Source organism: Microcaecilia unicolor, chromosome 4 (assembly GCF_901765095.1).
Source record: "Microcaecilia unicolor chromosome 4, aMicUni1.1, whole genome shotgun sequence".
In the NCBI taxonomy this organism is placed as follows: domain Eukaryota; kingdom Metazoa; phylum Chordata; class Amphibia; order Gymnophiona; family Siphonopidae; genus Microcaecilia; species Microcaecilia unicolor.
In genome coordinates, this window is record NC_044034.1 from 171,028,810 (window position 1) to 171,046,842 (window position 18,033).

Below are 18,033 nucleotides of genomic sequence, written 5' to 3' on the forward strand. Positions count from 1 at the left end.
AAAAGATAGTCCTTGCTTCACTGAACTTAGTCTAATCAGTTACTCAGATCTTATTGTTCTTGAAGGGAAATATACTTTCAAATTAAATCTTGCTGATAAAGATTGCTGGCACCGTTCCCTAACCATGTTTATCTGGCGTTACCAGTTGAGCCAGTAAATCTGCGAATGTGTATGAGGAAAGGGAGGAAGGGCAGCATCAGCACACCAACCCTGGCCTCGTCCCACACCACCGAGTTTGCTATACTTATAGGACAGGCGCAAGCAAAGTACAGTAAACTGCGAAAGTTTCAGAACGCCAAGTAAAAAAATACAGCGAAACGAACAAAGCAAAGCCTCAGACCTAGCTAAATGTTTACATCTACCACCCGCCGCTTCTACACCTCCACCGTCACAGGCTCAGCGTACTGCGAGACTCTGAGCTGACGCTTATTAACCGTAGTAGCCGGCGCCACGTCCGAGCGTGCTCACATCAATGGCGGTTGGGAGGAGTGGACTTCTCGCGAGAGCAGGGGCTGGGCCCGGGCGGGGATGGCATCTGCATGAGCACGCGCACGCCGGGCGGAGGCTAGTTGTTTCGCTCGCGAGAGTTGAGGCCGTGCTGGGTGCGCGGGGCGCGCGACTGCAGTGTAGTGGTGCGAGGTGGAGGAAGTCGAACGGATGCATTCGGTAGGTATCCTCCTGTGTATTGGTGTAGGGACGGTTGGATGTTGGGTGTCAGCGCTTTGGCGGATTTTACTGTGATGCCCTGGGCTTTGCAGAAGGTATGTGTCCCTGTTTTCGTCGCGGGGACTGGGTTTGTTTGTTATTGTTCGGTCTTTGCTGTGCGAGCAGGCCATGGTGGTGGAGGGCATCAGGTAGGAGACTGCTATTGAATGCCCTCCTACACCCCCCCCCCCCCGCCCCATCTTGGGCCTTGTCTTCCGGCCTGCCTCGGGGCACAGAGCCGTGTCACCGAGGGAACTGCAAGCGTGGTGTACAATTGCTCGGGGTTTATTTCCAGATCTCTGGGGATCGAAATGTCTGGGGCACTTCCTTTTCTTTTGGGAGCAATAGCTTCATTTTGATTTTGAATGAATGTGTGTGGAGTGGCTCTCGACATTGGGATAGATGGAAGGGAGGAAGGTCTGTTTTGGGAGTGCCTTTTTTTTCTGTCTTAGATAAGGTTTTTCTAATCGATCTGAGTAGTCGACGGTGTTAGTCTTAAGCAGATTTCAAAGATGTCACGAAATGGAGACATATTTCGTCTATATTTATAAAGATTATATTCTGGCCTCGCATGCTATAATGCTTAACAAAGTAGGGAGTTTTGTTCTCTTCAGATGTACTTTTAAGCTCGGCCTAAAGCATTTCGATTAAAAAAGTTACACGTTTTGCCTCTTAAACACACCTTGAAAAGTTATGATTATTTGTCTCTACGTTGTTAAGTGATTCAACAATTGACCCTTTTTATTCATCTGTAGCGATAGCCTACCTATATAATGACTTAATTTACAACATTTATACAGTTGATTATAAGGTTTCCCAAACTGTTTTGAGGACCCCACAGTCGGTCTGGATTTTAGGTTATCTGCATTGAATATGTACGAGAGAAATGAGCTTATATTCATTGTAAATACACTGACTGGAAACGTTGGGGTCTGGGACAGGCTTAGGTAGAACGGTTTCTTTCTGAAAACTAGACTTCTCCAAACTCGCTCGATTTCTAACATGACAGTGCATTGCCGTTTTGCTATCAGGCAAGTCCTCAGATTTAGTAGATTTTGGTTAGTTTGTTAGTCAATTTAGGAAATTCCTCTGCTAGAGTTAAAGTAATTTTGTATTTGAGAGGTTTTCAATGCTTGCCAGCCTGACCCGCAAACACAACATGTTTGGTCATTTGATAATCTGTTTTGTATTTGATGACCAATGGTAGTCAAGCTCTGTTTCTGCAAAGGAAGTGTCACCATTAATATGTTGATGTAATGTATGGAGAAGAAGCATTTTTCTAAATGGAAAAAAGTGGACTATATACAACTTATTCTATTTTATATTATATCTATCTGACACGTTTACCAAGTACTGCTATGAGGCATATTTTCAAAGCACTTTGGGAGGCTAAGTTCCATAGGTTTCTATGGAACTTTGGGAGGCTAAGTTCCATAGGTTTCTATGGAACTTTGGGAGGCTAAGTGCTTTGAAAATGAGCCTCTAAGTCTCCCAGAGCCAATTCAGTGATGTCTCATCAGGAACTTAAGTAGCTGACGTGTAAGCTGATAGTGTGACCTGTTTTGATGGATTGAGTCAGACAAATGAGAATTTACATAGCAGTTAAAGGTGCAAAAATTGACCATCAGACAATGAGGGCTAGATGCACTAAGTCCTCGGAAGAGCCGTTCCCTTACCGATTCTATAGCGAATCGTTAGGGAACGGCCATGCATCAAGGAAAGGGAATGCAAATGAGCTGCTCGTTGTAGCTTACTTGCATTCTCTATTCCCTCGGAAACCATTTGGCTGATCGAGTATGCGCAGAGCAGCCAAGTGTTATGCTGGCTGCTCTGCGCATGCCAAGGGCGTCCTTTGTGGACGTTCTTCACTAAAAAGAACAAACAAAAAAAAGGACGTCGTACTTCTTAATTTTTACTCTCGCTCTTCTGTTTTAAATCTTCCTTTGAGACATTTTTCCCTTCCTCATCGGCAGCTGGAGAGAGGGCTAATGGATGATTGTGAGGCCCCCCCACGGCCTCTCAGCCAATCACAGTGCGTTTAGCTGACACCAGTGAGAGCTAAACACGCTGTGATTGGCTGAGAGACCTAGAGGAGGGGCATAATGGAGCACCCTTGAAGAAAAGCTCGTCAGGGACGTCCTTTTTTTGGTTTAATGAAGGACGTCCACATTAGGCACTTTAGAAGGACGTCCCTGATGAGCCGGACGGCCTTTTCTTCAAGGGTGCTCGATTATGCCCCTCCTCCAGGTCTCTCAGCCAATCACAGCGTGTTTAGCTCTCACTGGTGTCAGCTAAACGCGCTGTGATTGGCTGAGAGGCCGTGGGGGGGCCTCACAATCGTCCATTAGCCCTCTCTTCAGCTGCCGATGAGGAAGGGAAAAATGTCTGAGGAAGATTTAAAAAAGAAGAGCGAGAGTAAAAATTAAGAAGTACGATGTCTTTTTTTTTTTTTTTTTTGAGTGAAGGACGTCTTTTTGGAGTGGTTTTTTATTATTATTATTATTATTATTATTATAAGTGAAGGACGTCCAAAAAGAACGTCTTTGGAGTGGGTTTTTTTTTTACAGGTGAAGGACGTCATTTTTTTTTTCTTCCCTTTGCCCCAACGAGAGGTGTAGACCTCCCGTTAGATTTTCCACGCTAAGTCAATCGGAAAACGGTAGTGCATCTCATTACAATACGATTTATACACATTGGGGTACTAATTTGCTCATCTGCATTCCGTTTTCATTAGCTGCTACCGTGATTGGAAAATGGCTCGGAGAAGCATTTAGTGCATGCCACGGTTTACTACTTGCTTGTTAATGGCTTGTTAAGTTTAGTGCATCTGGCCCTAAGTTCCCAAACTCTACTCAAGGTCTTCAACCAAATCTTTTTTTTCCCCAGGTCACTCAAATAATGTAACTTTTTGTGGTTGTTGGATAGTGTATATGTAACAATTTTCATTGTGGTTTCTAAAATACAGTTTGAGTATGTTTTGTTCTGAATAAGTGTATTGATAGCATAACAATATTTTGGTTTAGTAGTTTTCTTTCTGTTCATTTGGGCTTCCACCTCACTTCAATTTAAGCTATAGCATCTTGAGCCTTCATTGGCAAATATCTGAGGGGTAGATAATGAAAGGAATTAACCAGGCTTGAAGTGTCAGTTAACAGCACAGTTCTGCTGAGATCCAGTGTCTGCTGCAGCTCTATCTAGGGCAGAGGTGTGGTGGTGAAATGCCTGTCCTAAATTAATCAGGGAACTCACCTGGGTACTGGTCTGAAAATCGCTGATACCTGGATAGGTTCTGGGGCTGCCCAAGACCTGGATATTCATTGCTGGTGCCTGGATTGGGTCCAGCATTGAATAACCCAGTCAGACTCAGCTGGTGACGGTCAGTATGTTTGAAAATGCTGAGTACCACCACCTTAATATGGAAGGATGGGGTAATCCCAATTTGTAATCCATTCCAGTCCTTGACCTGGAGCCACTGACTTCAGTTTCCACTGCTACTGAGCAATCATCTCCTATTCCAAGGGTGAGGAGGGTTAAATTTTATTTGTTTCATTTATTTACACTTAGAGGCAGATGCACTAAACGTTTTTCATCGTTAAATGAGCCCTCGGGGAAGAATTTCCGATCCTTTCCATGCACTTAAGCCTATTTTCCGACGACAGTAGCAGCTAACGAAAACGGAATGGAGATGAGCAATTAGTGTGAAAACCCCATTGAAACGACATGCACTAACCTTTTCCGATTGCCTTTACGCAGGAAAAAGGCAGGAAAACTAACGAGAGGTCTGGACCTCTCGTTAGGACAGCTCCGTGGCAGGAAAAAGTGTTAAGTGAAAAAATAAACAAACTTTGAGCCAATCCCAGCGCATTAGCAGAGCTAAAAGCGCTGTGATTGGTCCAAAGGACCTCAGAAAACACATAAAAAAATAAAACTAAAAAAAGGATCGGGAGGGGGCAAGGGCGCTCATCAGGAGCGTCATGTACGGACGGCCTTGCCCCCCCCCCCGCCGCTGCTCCCCACTTTCCGCCGCTCCCCCCACCCCGAAAAAGCAAAATTGTAGCAGCCCCTGCCCCCCTCCCTTCCTCACTACTCTCAGCTCCGCCTCCCGACATCCTCCGTCTGTGCCCCGCCCCCTTTGGGGGTCGTCGCCGCCATTCCCCTTCTCCATCGGGCCCCCCTCCCTCTTACCGGGCCCGTGCAGCGCCTCTCTCCTCTGTCCGAAGGCGCTGCACGGGCAAGAAGAACGCTGAATCAGCTGATGCCTGCCTTCGATAGAGCGTCTTTCTCCTCCTGGGCCCGCCCCTGTCTGACGTCAGTAACCTACGTAGGTTACCGACGTCAGAAAGGGGCGGGCCCAGGAGGAGAAAGACGCTCTATCGAAGGCAGGCATCAGCTGATTCAGCGTTCTTCTTGCCCGTGCAGCGCCTTCGGACAGAGGAGAGAGGCGCTGCACGGGCCCGGTAAGAGGGAGGGGGGCCCGATGGAGAAGGGGAATGGCGGCGACGACCCCCAAAGGGGGCGGGGCACAGACGGAGGATGTCGGGAGGCGGAGCTGAGAGTAGTGAGGAAGGGAGGGGGGCAGGGGCTGCTACAATTTGCTTTTTCGGGGTGGGGGGAGCGGCGGAAAGTGGGGAGCAGCGGCGGGGGGGGGGGGGGGCAAGGCCGTCCGTACAGGACGCTCCTGATGAGCGCCCTTGCCCCCTCCCGATCCTTTTTTTAGTTTTATTTTTTTGTGTGTCAATTCAATTTGCCATGTGCTTGTGATTTGACTGTTTGTGGCATGCGCAGAGCAGCTAACATAACGCTTGGCTGCTCTGCGCATGATTTGGGGGCCGATTAACGATGTGTATTGTGATTCTTTGATACATTGTACGTTTCAATACCGATTCCAGCATGTGTGACTTTTTTTTTTGGTGCATTTTTCGTTATTTTAAAATCGTTAGGGACTTTAACGATTTAGATTTTTTTACGTTTGGTTGCTGCATCTGCCTCTTAATACATTAAGCCTCGACAATTTATATGCCACATAGTATGAAGGGTGGGTTTTGTTTTTGTTTGTTTTTAATATATCTAAAAATTATGTAGCCAGGGAAGCAGTAGACTGGAGGGTGTCATCACTGTGCTAGTTTGCAGGCAAGCCATAGACAGTTACAAGGGCAGTTAACATTAGCAGCAAGGACTTGACCGCTATTTAGTTCCAGCCCTTCTGTGGAACACAGGCATATGCCTGTATCAGAAATGGTTTTCAAGAGTGGTAATGCAGAGGAACGGAAAGAAATTTCATTTTACCTGAAAGATGTACTGAGACAAATTTAAAGAGTAGTAAATCACCTGAACTGGATGGCATACATCCAGGGGTACTCAAAGAACTCAAGCATGAAATTGTTGATCTGCAGTTAGTAATATGTAACCAGTTGTTAAAATCATCCATAGTACCTGAAGATTGGAGGGTGGCCAATGTAATGCCAATTAAAAAATTTTTTTTAATGGGTTCCAGGGGTGATCGGGAAATTGCAGACCAGTAAGCCTGACGGCCGTCCCTGGCAAAGTAGTGGAAATGGTACAGAGTTAGTATGGGTTCAGCCAAGAGAAGTCTTGCTTCACCAGTTTGCTTCATTTCTTTGAAGGTGTGAATAAACATTTGGATAAAGGTGAGCTGGTTGATGTAGTGTGCCGGTTGATGTAGTGTATCTAGATTTTCAGAAAGCTTTTGCTAAAGTTCCTCATGATGCTCCTGAGGCTATATTTCGCTAAAGATGTAAGAAGAGGTTCTTATGTGGATTAGGAATTGGTTATTTGACAGAAAAATGAGAGTAGGGTAAAATGGTCATTTCTCTCAATGGAGGAGGGTGAACAGTGGAGTGCTATAGGGATCAGTACTGGGACTGGTGCTATTTAACATATTTTTAAATGATATGGAAATCGTAATGGTAAGTGAGGTGATTAAATTTGCAGATCACACAAAACTATTCAGGTTGTTAAAACATGTGCGGACTGTGAAATATTTCGGGAAGACCTTAGGAAATTGGAAGGTTGGGCATTCAAATGGTAGATGAAATTTAATGTGGACAAATGCAAGCTGATGAACATTGGAAAGAATAATCCGAATCATAGTTACCTGATGCTAGGGACCACCTTGGGGGTCAGAATCAAGAAAAAGATCTAGGTGGTGGTGTAAATAATATGCTGAAATCTTCTCCTCAGTGTGCGACAGTTATTAAGCCTCTGTATCGCTCCATGGTGCGACCACACCTCGAGTATAGTGTTCAGTTCTGGTCACAGTATCTCAAAAAAGATAAAGCAGCATTAGAAAAGATTCAAAGAAGAGTGACTAAAATGATAAAGGGGATGGAAATTGTCTCGTATGAGGAAAGGCTAAAGAGGTTAGGGCTCTTCAACTTGGAAAAGAGAGATGCGGGAAGATGATTGAACAAGTAGAAGTAAATCGATTTTCCTTAGCGTCCCTCTGGACTGGCCCAGAAGATACTGGTGGGTTGTGCACTCCTTCTAGCAGGTGGAGACAGAGAGTCTCCTGGCTAGCTATAGTAAAATCCTGTATTCTTAGTCTCCAGCAGGTGGAAGGTGGTGAGCCCTTCAATCTCCTATTCTTGTTTAATATGTATCTATTTTATTCCCTGTTTCTGTTTTAAAGTATGTGTGTGTGTGTGTATATATCTATATATCTATATATAAAAGGCACCACCAACGTTCTATGAAGCCTCCAGCCGGAAGTGTGAAGGGGGAGAGATATCCGGTTTCCCCATGAGTGTCTGCCCCGCCCTCGCTCTCTCTGTAACACAAACAGTGAAGGAAAAAACACAGCAAAGCACGAAATCAAATCGCTCTCTCTGTAACAGTGAAGGACTCAGAGGGGGGAGGGGAGAGAGGGCAGAGGGCAGGGACACACACACTCCCACATGCACACAGAAGAAAACCTTGCTAGCCCCCCGTTTCATTTGCAACAGAAACGGGGCTTTTTTTTACTAGTGTATATATATAATTTCCTTGTCATCAAGCAGATGAAGCCATTACGTATGGGTTGTGTCCATCAACCAGCAGGGGGAGATAGAGAGCACTCAACTTTTCACAGTGCCTCATGGCCAGCCAGCTCCACTGCCTCTTCAGTATTCTCCATCTCCCCAAGCAGGGTGACTGCAGCTTCTTCGAGCTCCATCAAAAATCTGCCTGGGGGTGGCTCCTGGCTTGCCAGTTGTTAGCCGGGGTGTTAGAGGCTATAGCAGCTTCACTTTGAAGGCACATAGGTTAGCCCTTTCCCTGCCTTACCCATGCCCCCGTGGATGTGGACATATTAGCTTGCTTTTCCCTGTCCTTTCCCACTCAGTGGATGCAGGCACATTGGTTCGCCTTTCCCTGCCTTTCCCACTCATCTGAGCCTCCGGAGTTCTTATTACCTCTGCTTTCCTCACAGCGTTAAAAAAAAAAAAAAATGGAACAGAGGTTTTCCTTTGATTCTTCTATGGTACCGGAGCTGTGATACTCGGTCCGGTGAGGTAAGAGTGCTTTCTAACTCCTCTGGGGTGGGCCCGCGATCGGGGCTTTTTTGGCGCAAAACCGCCATTTTGAATTTTCCCGCCGTTTTCGGCGATGGCTGCAGAGAATGTAAAGCGCAAATCAGCAGCGGGACTCTGTAAATCGTGCTGTACAGGTGTAAGAGCCGGCTCGAGCATGGCGAGCGATGATTCTTTCCGCTCAGAGCTGGCAGCGGACGCCATTCTGAATTCTCCGCATGGCGCGGCCTCCGTAGAGACGGAGAGCCCTGAGCCCGGGGGGGGGGGGGGGACGGACCTCGAATTGAGGCTATTCAGGGAGCGGCTAGCCCCAGACGGGATCTGGGTGCCCAGGGCGAGTTTTTCTCCCCTGATTTTGTGTTGTTATTGCATAAAGCATACATGCTGAAAAGAGCTCTCCCTCAAGGGTCGTCTGAGGCCCCTTCTATTGTCCCCCCCCCCCCCGGTGGATTCTGGCCTGGGACTGCCCGCTGAGGTTATTTTCTCTGATAATTGGCATAAAGAAAAGCGTAGAAGGGCTAATTCCCCTTCAGATTTTGGTGCACCTCCTTTTACCCCCCCCCCCCCCCCCCCCTGTGGTCGGGCTGTGAGGATTCGGAGAGTTCTGGCAGGCCTTCGTGGTCTGAGGAGCCAGTCAGGTGCAGAATTACCACAGGATCTGGATGATTCCTCCGCGGTGAGGATTTTCCACCGTGATGAGCTGCCAGCGCTTATTTCAGATGCCCTACAGGTCCTTTCTATTGAAGAGCCTGACAGTGGCACGGCCTCCTCTGAATCCTAGGATGGCTAGTACCAAAAAGCCTGCTCGAGCCTTTCCTTTGCATGACTCCATCCAAGAGCTTATTTCCGCTCAGTGGGCTGACCCCGAGGGACCTTTGAAAGTTTTCAGGGCTATGGGGCAATTATACCCTCTGCGTGAGGAGCATTTGGCTCGCTTTGCAATGCCTAAAGTGGATTGCCCTAGTCACTGCGGTGACAAAGAGAACTACCCTCCCTGTGGAAAGAGGAGTTGCCCTGAAGGATATACAATACCGTAGGCTTGAAGCAGCACTTAAACGGTCCTTTGAAATTGCAGGTCTTACTGTTCGGGCGTCTGCATGCAGTTGTTATGCTGCTAGAGCCTGCCTGGCGTGGTTGCAACAGGCAGTGGAACAGCCCGGAGATGGAGCGGAGCCCTTCTCGGATGTGGCTCCGCGGCTGGAGTCCGCCTTGTCCTTTTTGGCTAATGCCCTTTATGATATTGTCAGAACTTCGGCTAAACAAATGGCATGGCAGCTTGCCGTCTTACTTGGCTACGACATTGGGCAGCGGACATGGCCTCTAAGCAAAGGTTGGTGAAGTTGCCCTTTCAAGGCCTTCTCCTATTTGGTGAGGAGTTGGAGAAAATTGTTAAAGGCCTGGGAGATCCTAAACCCCAGTGCTTGCCCGAAGATAGGCCGAGGCCTTCCTCCAAGGGCCAGGCGGTCCACTCCTCTTATAGACCTCGCTTCCGTGAAGCTAGAAGGTACCGCCCGGGGCGTTCTGCTGGGTTCACTTCTCGTGCCCGTTTTTCAGCAGAGGAACTCCTTTCGCTCGGACAAGCATTCCGCAGCCACCGACTCTAGGCCTGGAGTTCAGGGGCGACCCTCTCAATGATGGTGTGCCGGCCCCCTCCTCGCTTCCTGTCATCGGAGGATGACTTTCTCTCTTTGCTGAGGAGTGGGCCAATATTTCCTCAGATCAGTGGGTTCTGGACCTGATCAGAGATGGCTACAGAATAGAATTCAACGCCCCAGTAAGAGACGTGTTTGTGGAGTCCCGATGCGGTTCTGCCGCCAAATGGGCGGCGGTAGAGGAGACTTTGCAAGGTCTGATTCAGTTAGGGGCCGTGTCCCTGGTACCTCCCGCTGAACACGGCTACGGCTGATACTCCATCTACTTTGTGGTGCCGCAAAAAGGTGGGTCTTTTCGCTCTATTCTGGGCTTAAAAGAATTAAACAAGTACCTGAGAGTGCGGCATTTCCACATGGAAACCCTGCGCTCCGTCATTGTGGCGGTACAGCCAGGAGAGTTTCTCACGTCTCTAGACCTGAGAGAAGCTTACTTGCACATACTAATTTGGCCCCCGCACCAGACGTTTCTGAGGTTTGCGGTGTTGGGAAAACATTTCCAGTTCCGGGCCTTGCCTTTTGGCCTCACCACAGCTCCCCAAACCTTTTCGAAGGTAATGATGGTAGTAGCTGCTTTGCTCAGGTGAGAAGGTATCAGGGTTCACCCGTACCTAGACGACTAGCTCATCAGAGCAGACTCTGTAACAGAGAGCTATCATGCTACAGCCAGAGTGGTCTCAGTACTTCAATCTCTAGGCTGGGTCGTCAATATGGCCAAAAGTCACCTGACCCCCTCGCAATCTCTAGAATATTTGGGGACCAGGTTCGACACAGACTCGGGCTATGTATACATACCCGAGCTAAGGCAGTGCAAGCTTCAGAATCAGGTCTGTCTGCTCCTGAGGATGCCCCGCCCGTGAGCTTGGGACATTGTTCAGCTGCTGGGATCGATGACAGCCACATTGGAAGTGGTGCCCTGGGCGAGAGCGCACCTGAGACCCCTACAGTTATCCCTACTTCAAAGATGTTTTCCAGTTTCTCAGGATTATCAATGCAGACTTGCTTGGCTCCCTGCGGCCCGCCTCAGAATGGAGTGGTGGCTCTTAGACAGCATGCTGCAGCGAGGAATGCCGCTGGCGCTCCCCAATTGGTGTCTAGTAGTGACAGATGCCAGCCTGAAGGGCTGGGGCGCACATTGCAAGGGGAAGCATGCCCAGGGTCTATGGACACCCTAGGAGTTGGAGTGGTCCATCAACCGCCTGGAGTTGAAAGCGGTGTTTCAGGCGCTTCTGGCCTTTCAAGTGACACTGGAAGGATTGGCTGTCCGAGTGATGTCGGACAACACGACAGCAGTGGCCTACATAAATCGACAAGGCGGCACTCAGTGCAGAGCACTGGCCGCGCAGGCCGAACAGATTTGCCACTGGGCCGAGCTGCATCTTCAGTTTCTGTCGGCAGCTCACATTGCAGGTCAGAGCAACATGCAAGCCGATTATCTAAGCAGGCATCAGATCGATCCAGCAGAATGGGAACTAGCAGATGAAGTATTCCTGCAGATATATGCCAAATGGGGCAAGCCCGTGATGGATCTTATGGCGAAAAGTTCAAATGCCAAAGTCCCGTGCTGCTTCAGCAGACGAAGAGATCCTCGCTCGGCAGGGTTGGATGCCTTGACTCAGCCCTGGCCTCCGGGCCTACTATATGTGTTCCCTTGATAGGGCTCGTGCTCCTGCGAATTCGGCTGCACCCAGGAGAAGTGGTCCTCATCGCCCCGGATTGGCCCAGGAGGCCTTGGTATGCGGACCTCCGACAGATGCTAGTGGAGGCTCCCCTTTACCTCTGGTACCGAACCTGTTGTCACTGGGCCCGGTAGCCATGGAGGACGCCTGCCACTTTGGTCTTATGGCATGGCGATTGAGAGGGCGCAATTGAGGGACAAAGGCTATTAAAACAGTCATTTCCACTCTACTGCAGGCCCGCAAGCGTTCCACTTCCGTGGCTTATGCCAGGATTTGGTGCCAGTTTGAGTCTTGGTGTGCTTCAAAAGCGATCACACCCATGCGGGCTCCTGTCTCGCCGATTCTGGACTTTTTGCAGGATGGTGTACAAATAGGCTTGGCCTATAATTCCCTGCGGGTGCAAGTGGCAGCATTGGCCTCCCTTCGTGGTAAGGTTGAAGGCGTGTCTTTAGCTGCTCATCCAGATGTGCCACGGTTTCTTAGTGGGGTGCTTTGGCTCCAGCCTTCCGTGCGAGCACCCTGTCCAGCTTGGAAGCTGGGGCTAGTTTTGAAGGCCCTGCAGGCTTCTCCTTTTGAGCCGCTTCGGCGAGCATCGGAGAAAGATTTGACACTAAAGGCCATTTTTCTTGTGGCCATTACTTCGGCGAGACGGGTGTCAGAGCTCCAGGCGCTGTCCTGTAGAGACCCATTTCTGCAATTCTCAGAGTCCGGGGTCACGGTTCGAATCGTGCCTTCCTTCATGCCTAAGGTGGTTTCAGCGTTTCACCTAAGCCAGCCTATTTTCTTGCCCTCCTTTGATAAGGAGGAGTTTCCAGAATCTTTTGGGCAGTTGCACCTGTTTGATGTGCGCAGGACTCTGCTGCAGTATCTGCGAGTTACTATCTCTTTCAGGCTCTTTGATCATATGTTTGTTTTGCTATCAGGTCCTCGCAGAGGGTCTCCAGCGTCTAAAGCCACTATTGCCCGCTGGCTCAAAGAAACTATCTTTTCAGCTTATCTGCTTGCTGGCCGGTCTCCGCCTGTAGCCTTTAAGGCGCATTCTACCAGAGCGATTTTCTTCCTCTTGGGCTGAAACTGGAGCACTCTCTCATCAAGCGATATGTAGTACAGCAACATGGGCTTCTAAGCTCTCTTTTGCCCGACTTTACAGGCTGGGTGTGGCTGCTAGGAGGGATGCGCGTTTTGGAGCACAAGTGCTAGCGCGTGGTGTGACCTGTTCCCACCCTATATAGGGATTGCTTTGTTACATTCCATACGTAATGGCTTCATCTGCTTGATGACAAGGAAGGGAAAATTAGGTTCTTACCTTGGTAATTTTCTTTCCTTTAGTCATAGCAGATGAAGCCATGAGCTCTCCCTGTATGATTGTCTGTATGCTGTGAATTTGTTTCAGGTTCTGTTCTTGTTTCCTGAAGTTCCTTCCTTCGGAGTAAGTTGGAAAACAGTCTTCAGGATTCATGTTCACTTATAGGAGGATGAGTCCATTCCCTCCAGTTTGTTTTGAAGGATGAGTCCATTCCCTCCAGGAGGTTGCGTGTATCCCCTCCAGTTATACAATAAGGAGAACGAGTTTATTCCCTCCAGGAGGATGTGTTCATTCCCTCCTTTTGAGTTCATGCCCTTGTTAAGGGGCCATCGTTCGCTGTGAGGAAAGTTCATGTTATTCCCATTGCGGTTTGCCATACTGCTTTGGAAGCTTCAAATACTGAAGAGGCAGTGGAGCTGGCTGGCCATGAGGCACTGTGAAAAGTTGAGTGCTCTCTATCTCCCCCTGCTGGTTGATGGACACAACCCATACGTAATGGCTTCATCTGCTATGACTAAAGGAAAGAAAATTACCAAGGTAAGAACCTAATTTTTCCATACATACACACACACACACACACACACTGCAATCCGCTTAAGTGCAAGGGTCTTGGACCAATGAAATGCATGCAGTTAACCGGAGCGTGCACTTAACCGTTATAACCCAAAGAAGCTTGACATCTGATAAACGTATGTACAGTACTGTTTATTATACGTACAGTATGCAGTCTCAGTTAACTGACGTTAGGCTTACTTTAAATAATCAGTTATAGTCCTCTGTACACTATTGGGTCTGTGAGTTCCATAGACTACATCTGCCAGAATGTAAAAACTGGCAGATGACATACAGTGGCCCACACGGTGTTGAGACTCTTCAGCGCTCTTGCAAATGTGACAGGAGGAGGTTGTTGAATTTCATCAGCATGGGCCTCGCTGCTCATTTCGTCATCTGTTTCATCATCAGCCGTTGTTGCCTGCGTGTGGGTGCATATCTTGACATCAGTGCTGTCATCAGCTGTTTGTAGATCGTAATCAGCAGCTACATAGCGATGAAACTCCTCTTCAGTAACACCGGCTGGGATGTCAGTAACCTGTTCATCTGATGCGTTTGCAACAGCTGCATCTGTTTCGTCCCTCTCCACATCCTTAAAGCTTGCCCACTTGTAGCAGTTCACAATGGTTGCCTGTGTAACATGATTCCAGGCTTTTTTCTGCATATGTAGGGAATCCAACATTGATAGATTACGAGCCAGTTCAACAGCACATTTATCCTTGCCAGTCTGGTCATCCGTAACGCTCATCAGACGAGGTAGCACAAGAGCCCGATAATGTTGTTTGAAATTGGCTATTATGCCCTGATCCATAGGTTGGATCAGAGAGGTAGTGTTTGGTGGCAAGAAGACCACCTTGACGTTAGACAGCCTGACATCATCCCTGTGTGCAGCATAATTATCACAAATCAACAAAATCCGGCGCTTTTGTGCCCACATTCTAGTGTCTAACTTCTTTAGCCACTGCTTCCAAATTTCCCTAGTCCATGAATTTGCGTTAGCTTCTGATGACACAGGAAGTTGCTTAACTTTCTTGAAGCAACGACGAGGAGTTCCAACTTCTCACTCCCATCCATATTGCAGCAAAGGAGGATCATCAGTCGGTCCTTTGACGTTTTACCTCCAGTAGTTTCGGCATGTTTGAATGCAAGTGTTCCATCAGGAATCGCTTGCCACTAGAGACCGTTTTCGTCAGCATTGAAAATGTCACAAGGTGCAAACTCGTTCAAGATGGTAGGAAGAACTGAAATAACCCAATTTTCAGCACCAAAGTCATCAGCATCTTGTTTCTCACCATGCTGTTTCTTGAATTTTATGTTGTTCCTCTCCTTCCATCTTTCCAACCATCCAACAGTGGCTTTGAATTCAGTTAGTCCAAGACTTTCAGCTAGCTGGTTAGCTTTCTCCATATGCAGTGGACCACTGATAGGAAACTGTCTGCTCCTGATTCGAGAGAACCACCGAAGACCATCTTCTACCTCAGCTTTTCCCGCCCATTCAAGACACGTGAAATTTGACTGGGATTGACACCATATTCTTTAGCAATAGATGCTTGACTTTGTTTTCTAATTTTTTAAAGAACCTTCTATTCGTTCAGCCAGTGTTAAAGTCTTACAGTTCCTCCGCGACTACGACTCCAGCGTACACTCTAACAACATTCTTTCACTTATTCTGCTTGTGGCAGCTAAAGGGGTGGTAAATTTGAAATCTCGTTGGTTGTCACGTGCCAATCGGCTTCCATATTCCGTGCGCGCGCTTATGCAGAGTCTTTCCTGCAGAGGAGCGGTCTTAAACCATGCATATAAGCGAATCTTACACTTATCAGTGGTGCGCTAAACTGAAGTTTGTCCCCATAGAAATTGATGGCACCAAAAACGGGACCGAAGTACGGCATGCAGTTAAACAGAGCATGCACTTATCCGATGTGCACTTAAATGGAGTGCACTGAATTTACATTATTTCAGCTCTGTTCTGTGCAACGTTTAAAAAAAAAAATAGGCAAGCCTTATTGAGAGTGGAGGGAATGTGCTAGTATGGCTTAGTAAACGTATCCCTAAGGTTCTTGTTGTGGGAGGTACTTTTTTTTTTTTATTTTTTAACTTTATTCTTGTAAGCGTATTGTCACTTATGTGACCCCAGTCAATTGGAAATATTTCTTAAGTAAAAATCTATTTCTCTTAACACAGAATAACTTTATTTTTTTGTTACTGGTGAGGTTGGTTAGAGTTCTGAGAATTTTTGTGTATAACTGCAGCTAATTTATTAATAGTTTAGGTCACTTGTTTTCTTTTAACTGTTATCTTTGTTGACTTCTTCTCGATGTGGACTTGCTGCCTGTTGTTTTCCTTGGAAGTTTAATTGTATATTTTCTTTTAGGTATTTCCTTTATGTACTTAAAGATTAATATAAAAAAAATTGTGTAGCCTGCATCATCTACTGTATAGGACGGGTAACAAAACATATATAATCTTCAAGCCAAAAAAATTCAATATAAACTTCACACTGCAACGAGCATTTCTTATATTAACATATAATGCTTCCTACATGCAAAAATCCATTCTCTGCATAATTACCTGTGGTCTTATAGTGAAAACTCGGGGTCCTTCTACTAAGGTGTGCTAGCGGATTTAGGACCCTATTTACTAAGCCGCGCTAACACAGTTTAGTAAACAGGGCCCTTAGCGTGCACTAATGAATTAATGTGCGTTAAGTGCCATGCAGCCCCTAGGTATACAAGGGGCTGCACGGAATTTAGCATGCTCTAATCATTAGCGCATCTTAGGAAAAGGACCCCTCAGTTTACGTTTGTATGAATACCAGTGAATTAGTTCTCTTGAAATCAAAATGTGTTACAAATACTGTTTGAAAGTTAGGCAGAACTTACTATTTCTCCATTCACTAAGAGGAAGATTATCATGTTTAGTGTTCATAAATGTGAAGCTGTGAACTTAGTTTACTATTGTACAGATGTGAGGAACTGTAATAGTATAAAAATTACCTTTTGCTTAAGATGATAGTACTATAATATCAAATTGCTAATACTTTTGTTTCCTATTTTGTGTGTATATATGTGTGTGTGTATATATATATATATATATATATATATATATATATATATATATATATATTTTTTTTTTTTGTTTTTTTTTTTTGTTTCCTATTGTGTGTGTGTGTACATATATATTTTTATTTTTTGTTACATTTGTATCCCACATTTTCCCACCTTTTTGCAGGCTCAATGTGGTTTACATATAACCGTTAACGGTGTTAGCCGATTACGGTTTGAACAAATACATAGTATGAATGAATACAAAGTGATATTGTGGTATAATGAGGTGTGTGTGTGTATATATATAATATATATATAGCGAGAGAGAGACAAAATTTGGTTTTGCTCACACTTTTTTAGCAGTAGCTCAAGGTGAGTTACATTCAGGTACACTGGATATGTCCCTGTCCCTAGAGAGCTGACAATCTAAGTTGGTACCTGAGGCAGTGGAGGGTTAAGTGACTTGCCTATATATATATATATATATATATATATATATAAAACTCAGTTCTGTTCTTTTTTTTTTTTTATATAGGTTATGTCTGCTTCCAGAACAGTAATTTGAGGAAGTCTGGCGTGGGATGGCAGGACGGCCTCATTCTTATGACAGTAACTCCAGTGATCCAGAGAACTGGGATTGGAAATTGCAAAATAGACCTCGTAAACTTTATAAACATTCGAGGTTTGTGAATGATGGTGCCTGCAATATCAAATCTAACATCAATAATTTTTATATGAAGGGTGAATCTACTTGTCTACCCAGAGCTGGATTAGCGGGATATTGGGTTATTAGCAAACATATTTGTGGGCTTCTACCCCCATTCACTCACTCTTTCACATCCTCTCTGCAGAGCAGCAGCCTTTCCCTAATTCTCCCTCTTCCTGGTGTGTCTCCTCAGGCTTTGCTCCCCCACCCCCCAACCAGTGCATCTTTTCCTTAAATGGTTTGGAGTGGAGCCATTGTCTGATAGAGCAGTGATCTGAGAACCAGAGAAACCAGTAGAACATGCTTTTCTTCCTGATGTGCTATTTTCACCCTCCATTGCCTGTGGTACAAATGTAAATGGAAAGGACCTACCAACTGTATCTGAATTTGTAGTACACCTTTAACTTAATTTTGAAAAGATGAGCAGGAGGAATCACTTTGTAGCTTGAGTGTGTACTGATTTAGTCCATTCAGTCCCATACTTTTCCTTGCTAATGTCTCCTCTTCCCTTGCCTGAAATGGAAGTAGGAGCCAAAACCCCTGAGATTTTAAGCATCGCCATGCTGGGACAGACCAAGGGTCCATCGAGCCCAGCACCCTGTCACCGACAGTGGCCAAAAGAACAAGCAATTTGTCCAGCCCATCCTAGAAATACTGTATTATTCCCTCGTCCATTCAATAACATTCTATGGCTTTTTTCTCCAGGAAGCCGACCAACCCTTTTTTGAAGTCCGCTAAGTTAACCACCTTAACCACCTTTTCTGGCAGTGAATTCCAGAGTTTACGCGTTGAGTGAAGAAAAATTTCCATTTTAAATTTACCACACTGCAGCTTCATTGCATTCCCCCTTGTCCTAGTATTTT

General features: G+C 46.3%; 1 protein-coding gene across 4 annotated transcripts in view; it reads left to right on the forward strand.

The window, feature by feature from the left end:
- The first annotated feature begins 499 nt into the window (after nucleotides 1-499).
- Nucleotides 500-18,033, forward strand: part of BTBD10 (BTB domain containing 10) — a 99,017-nt gene continuing 81,483 nt past the window's right edge. The window contains exons 1-2 of one of the 4 annotated variants that reach the window (XM_030200959.1): nucleotides 580-666; nucleotides 17,000-17,146. In XM_030200959.1, coding sequence (XP_030056819.1) covers nucleotides 17,046-17,146 — 101 coding nt within the window. In that variant the 5' untranslated portion in view covers nucleotides 580-666; nucleotides 17,000-17,045. Of the gene's footprint in view, nucleotides 667-688; nucleotides 762-16,999; nucleotides 17,147-18,033 lie in introns of those variants that run through there. The other 3 variants (XM_030200960.1, XM_030200958.1, XM_030200961.1) reach the window with 3 other exon arrangements.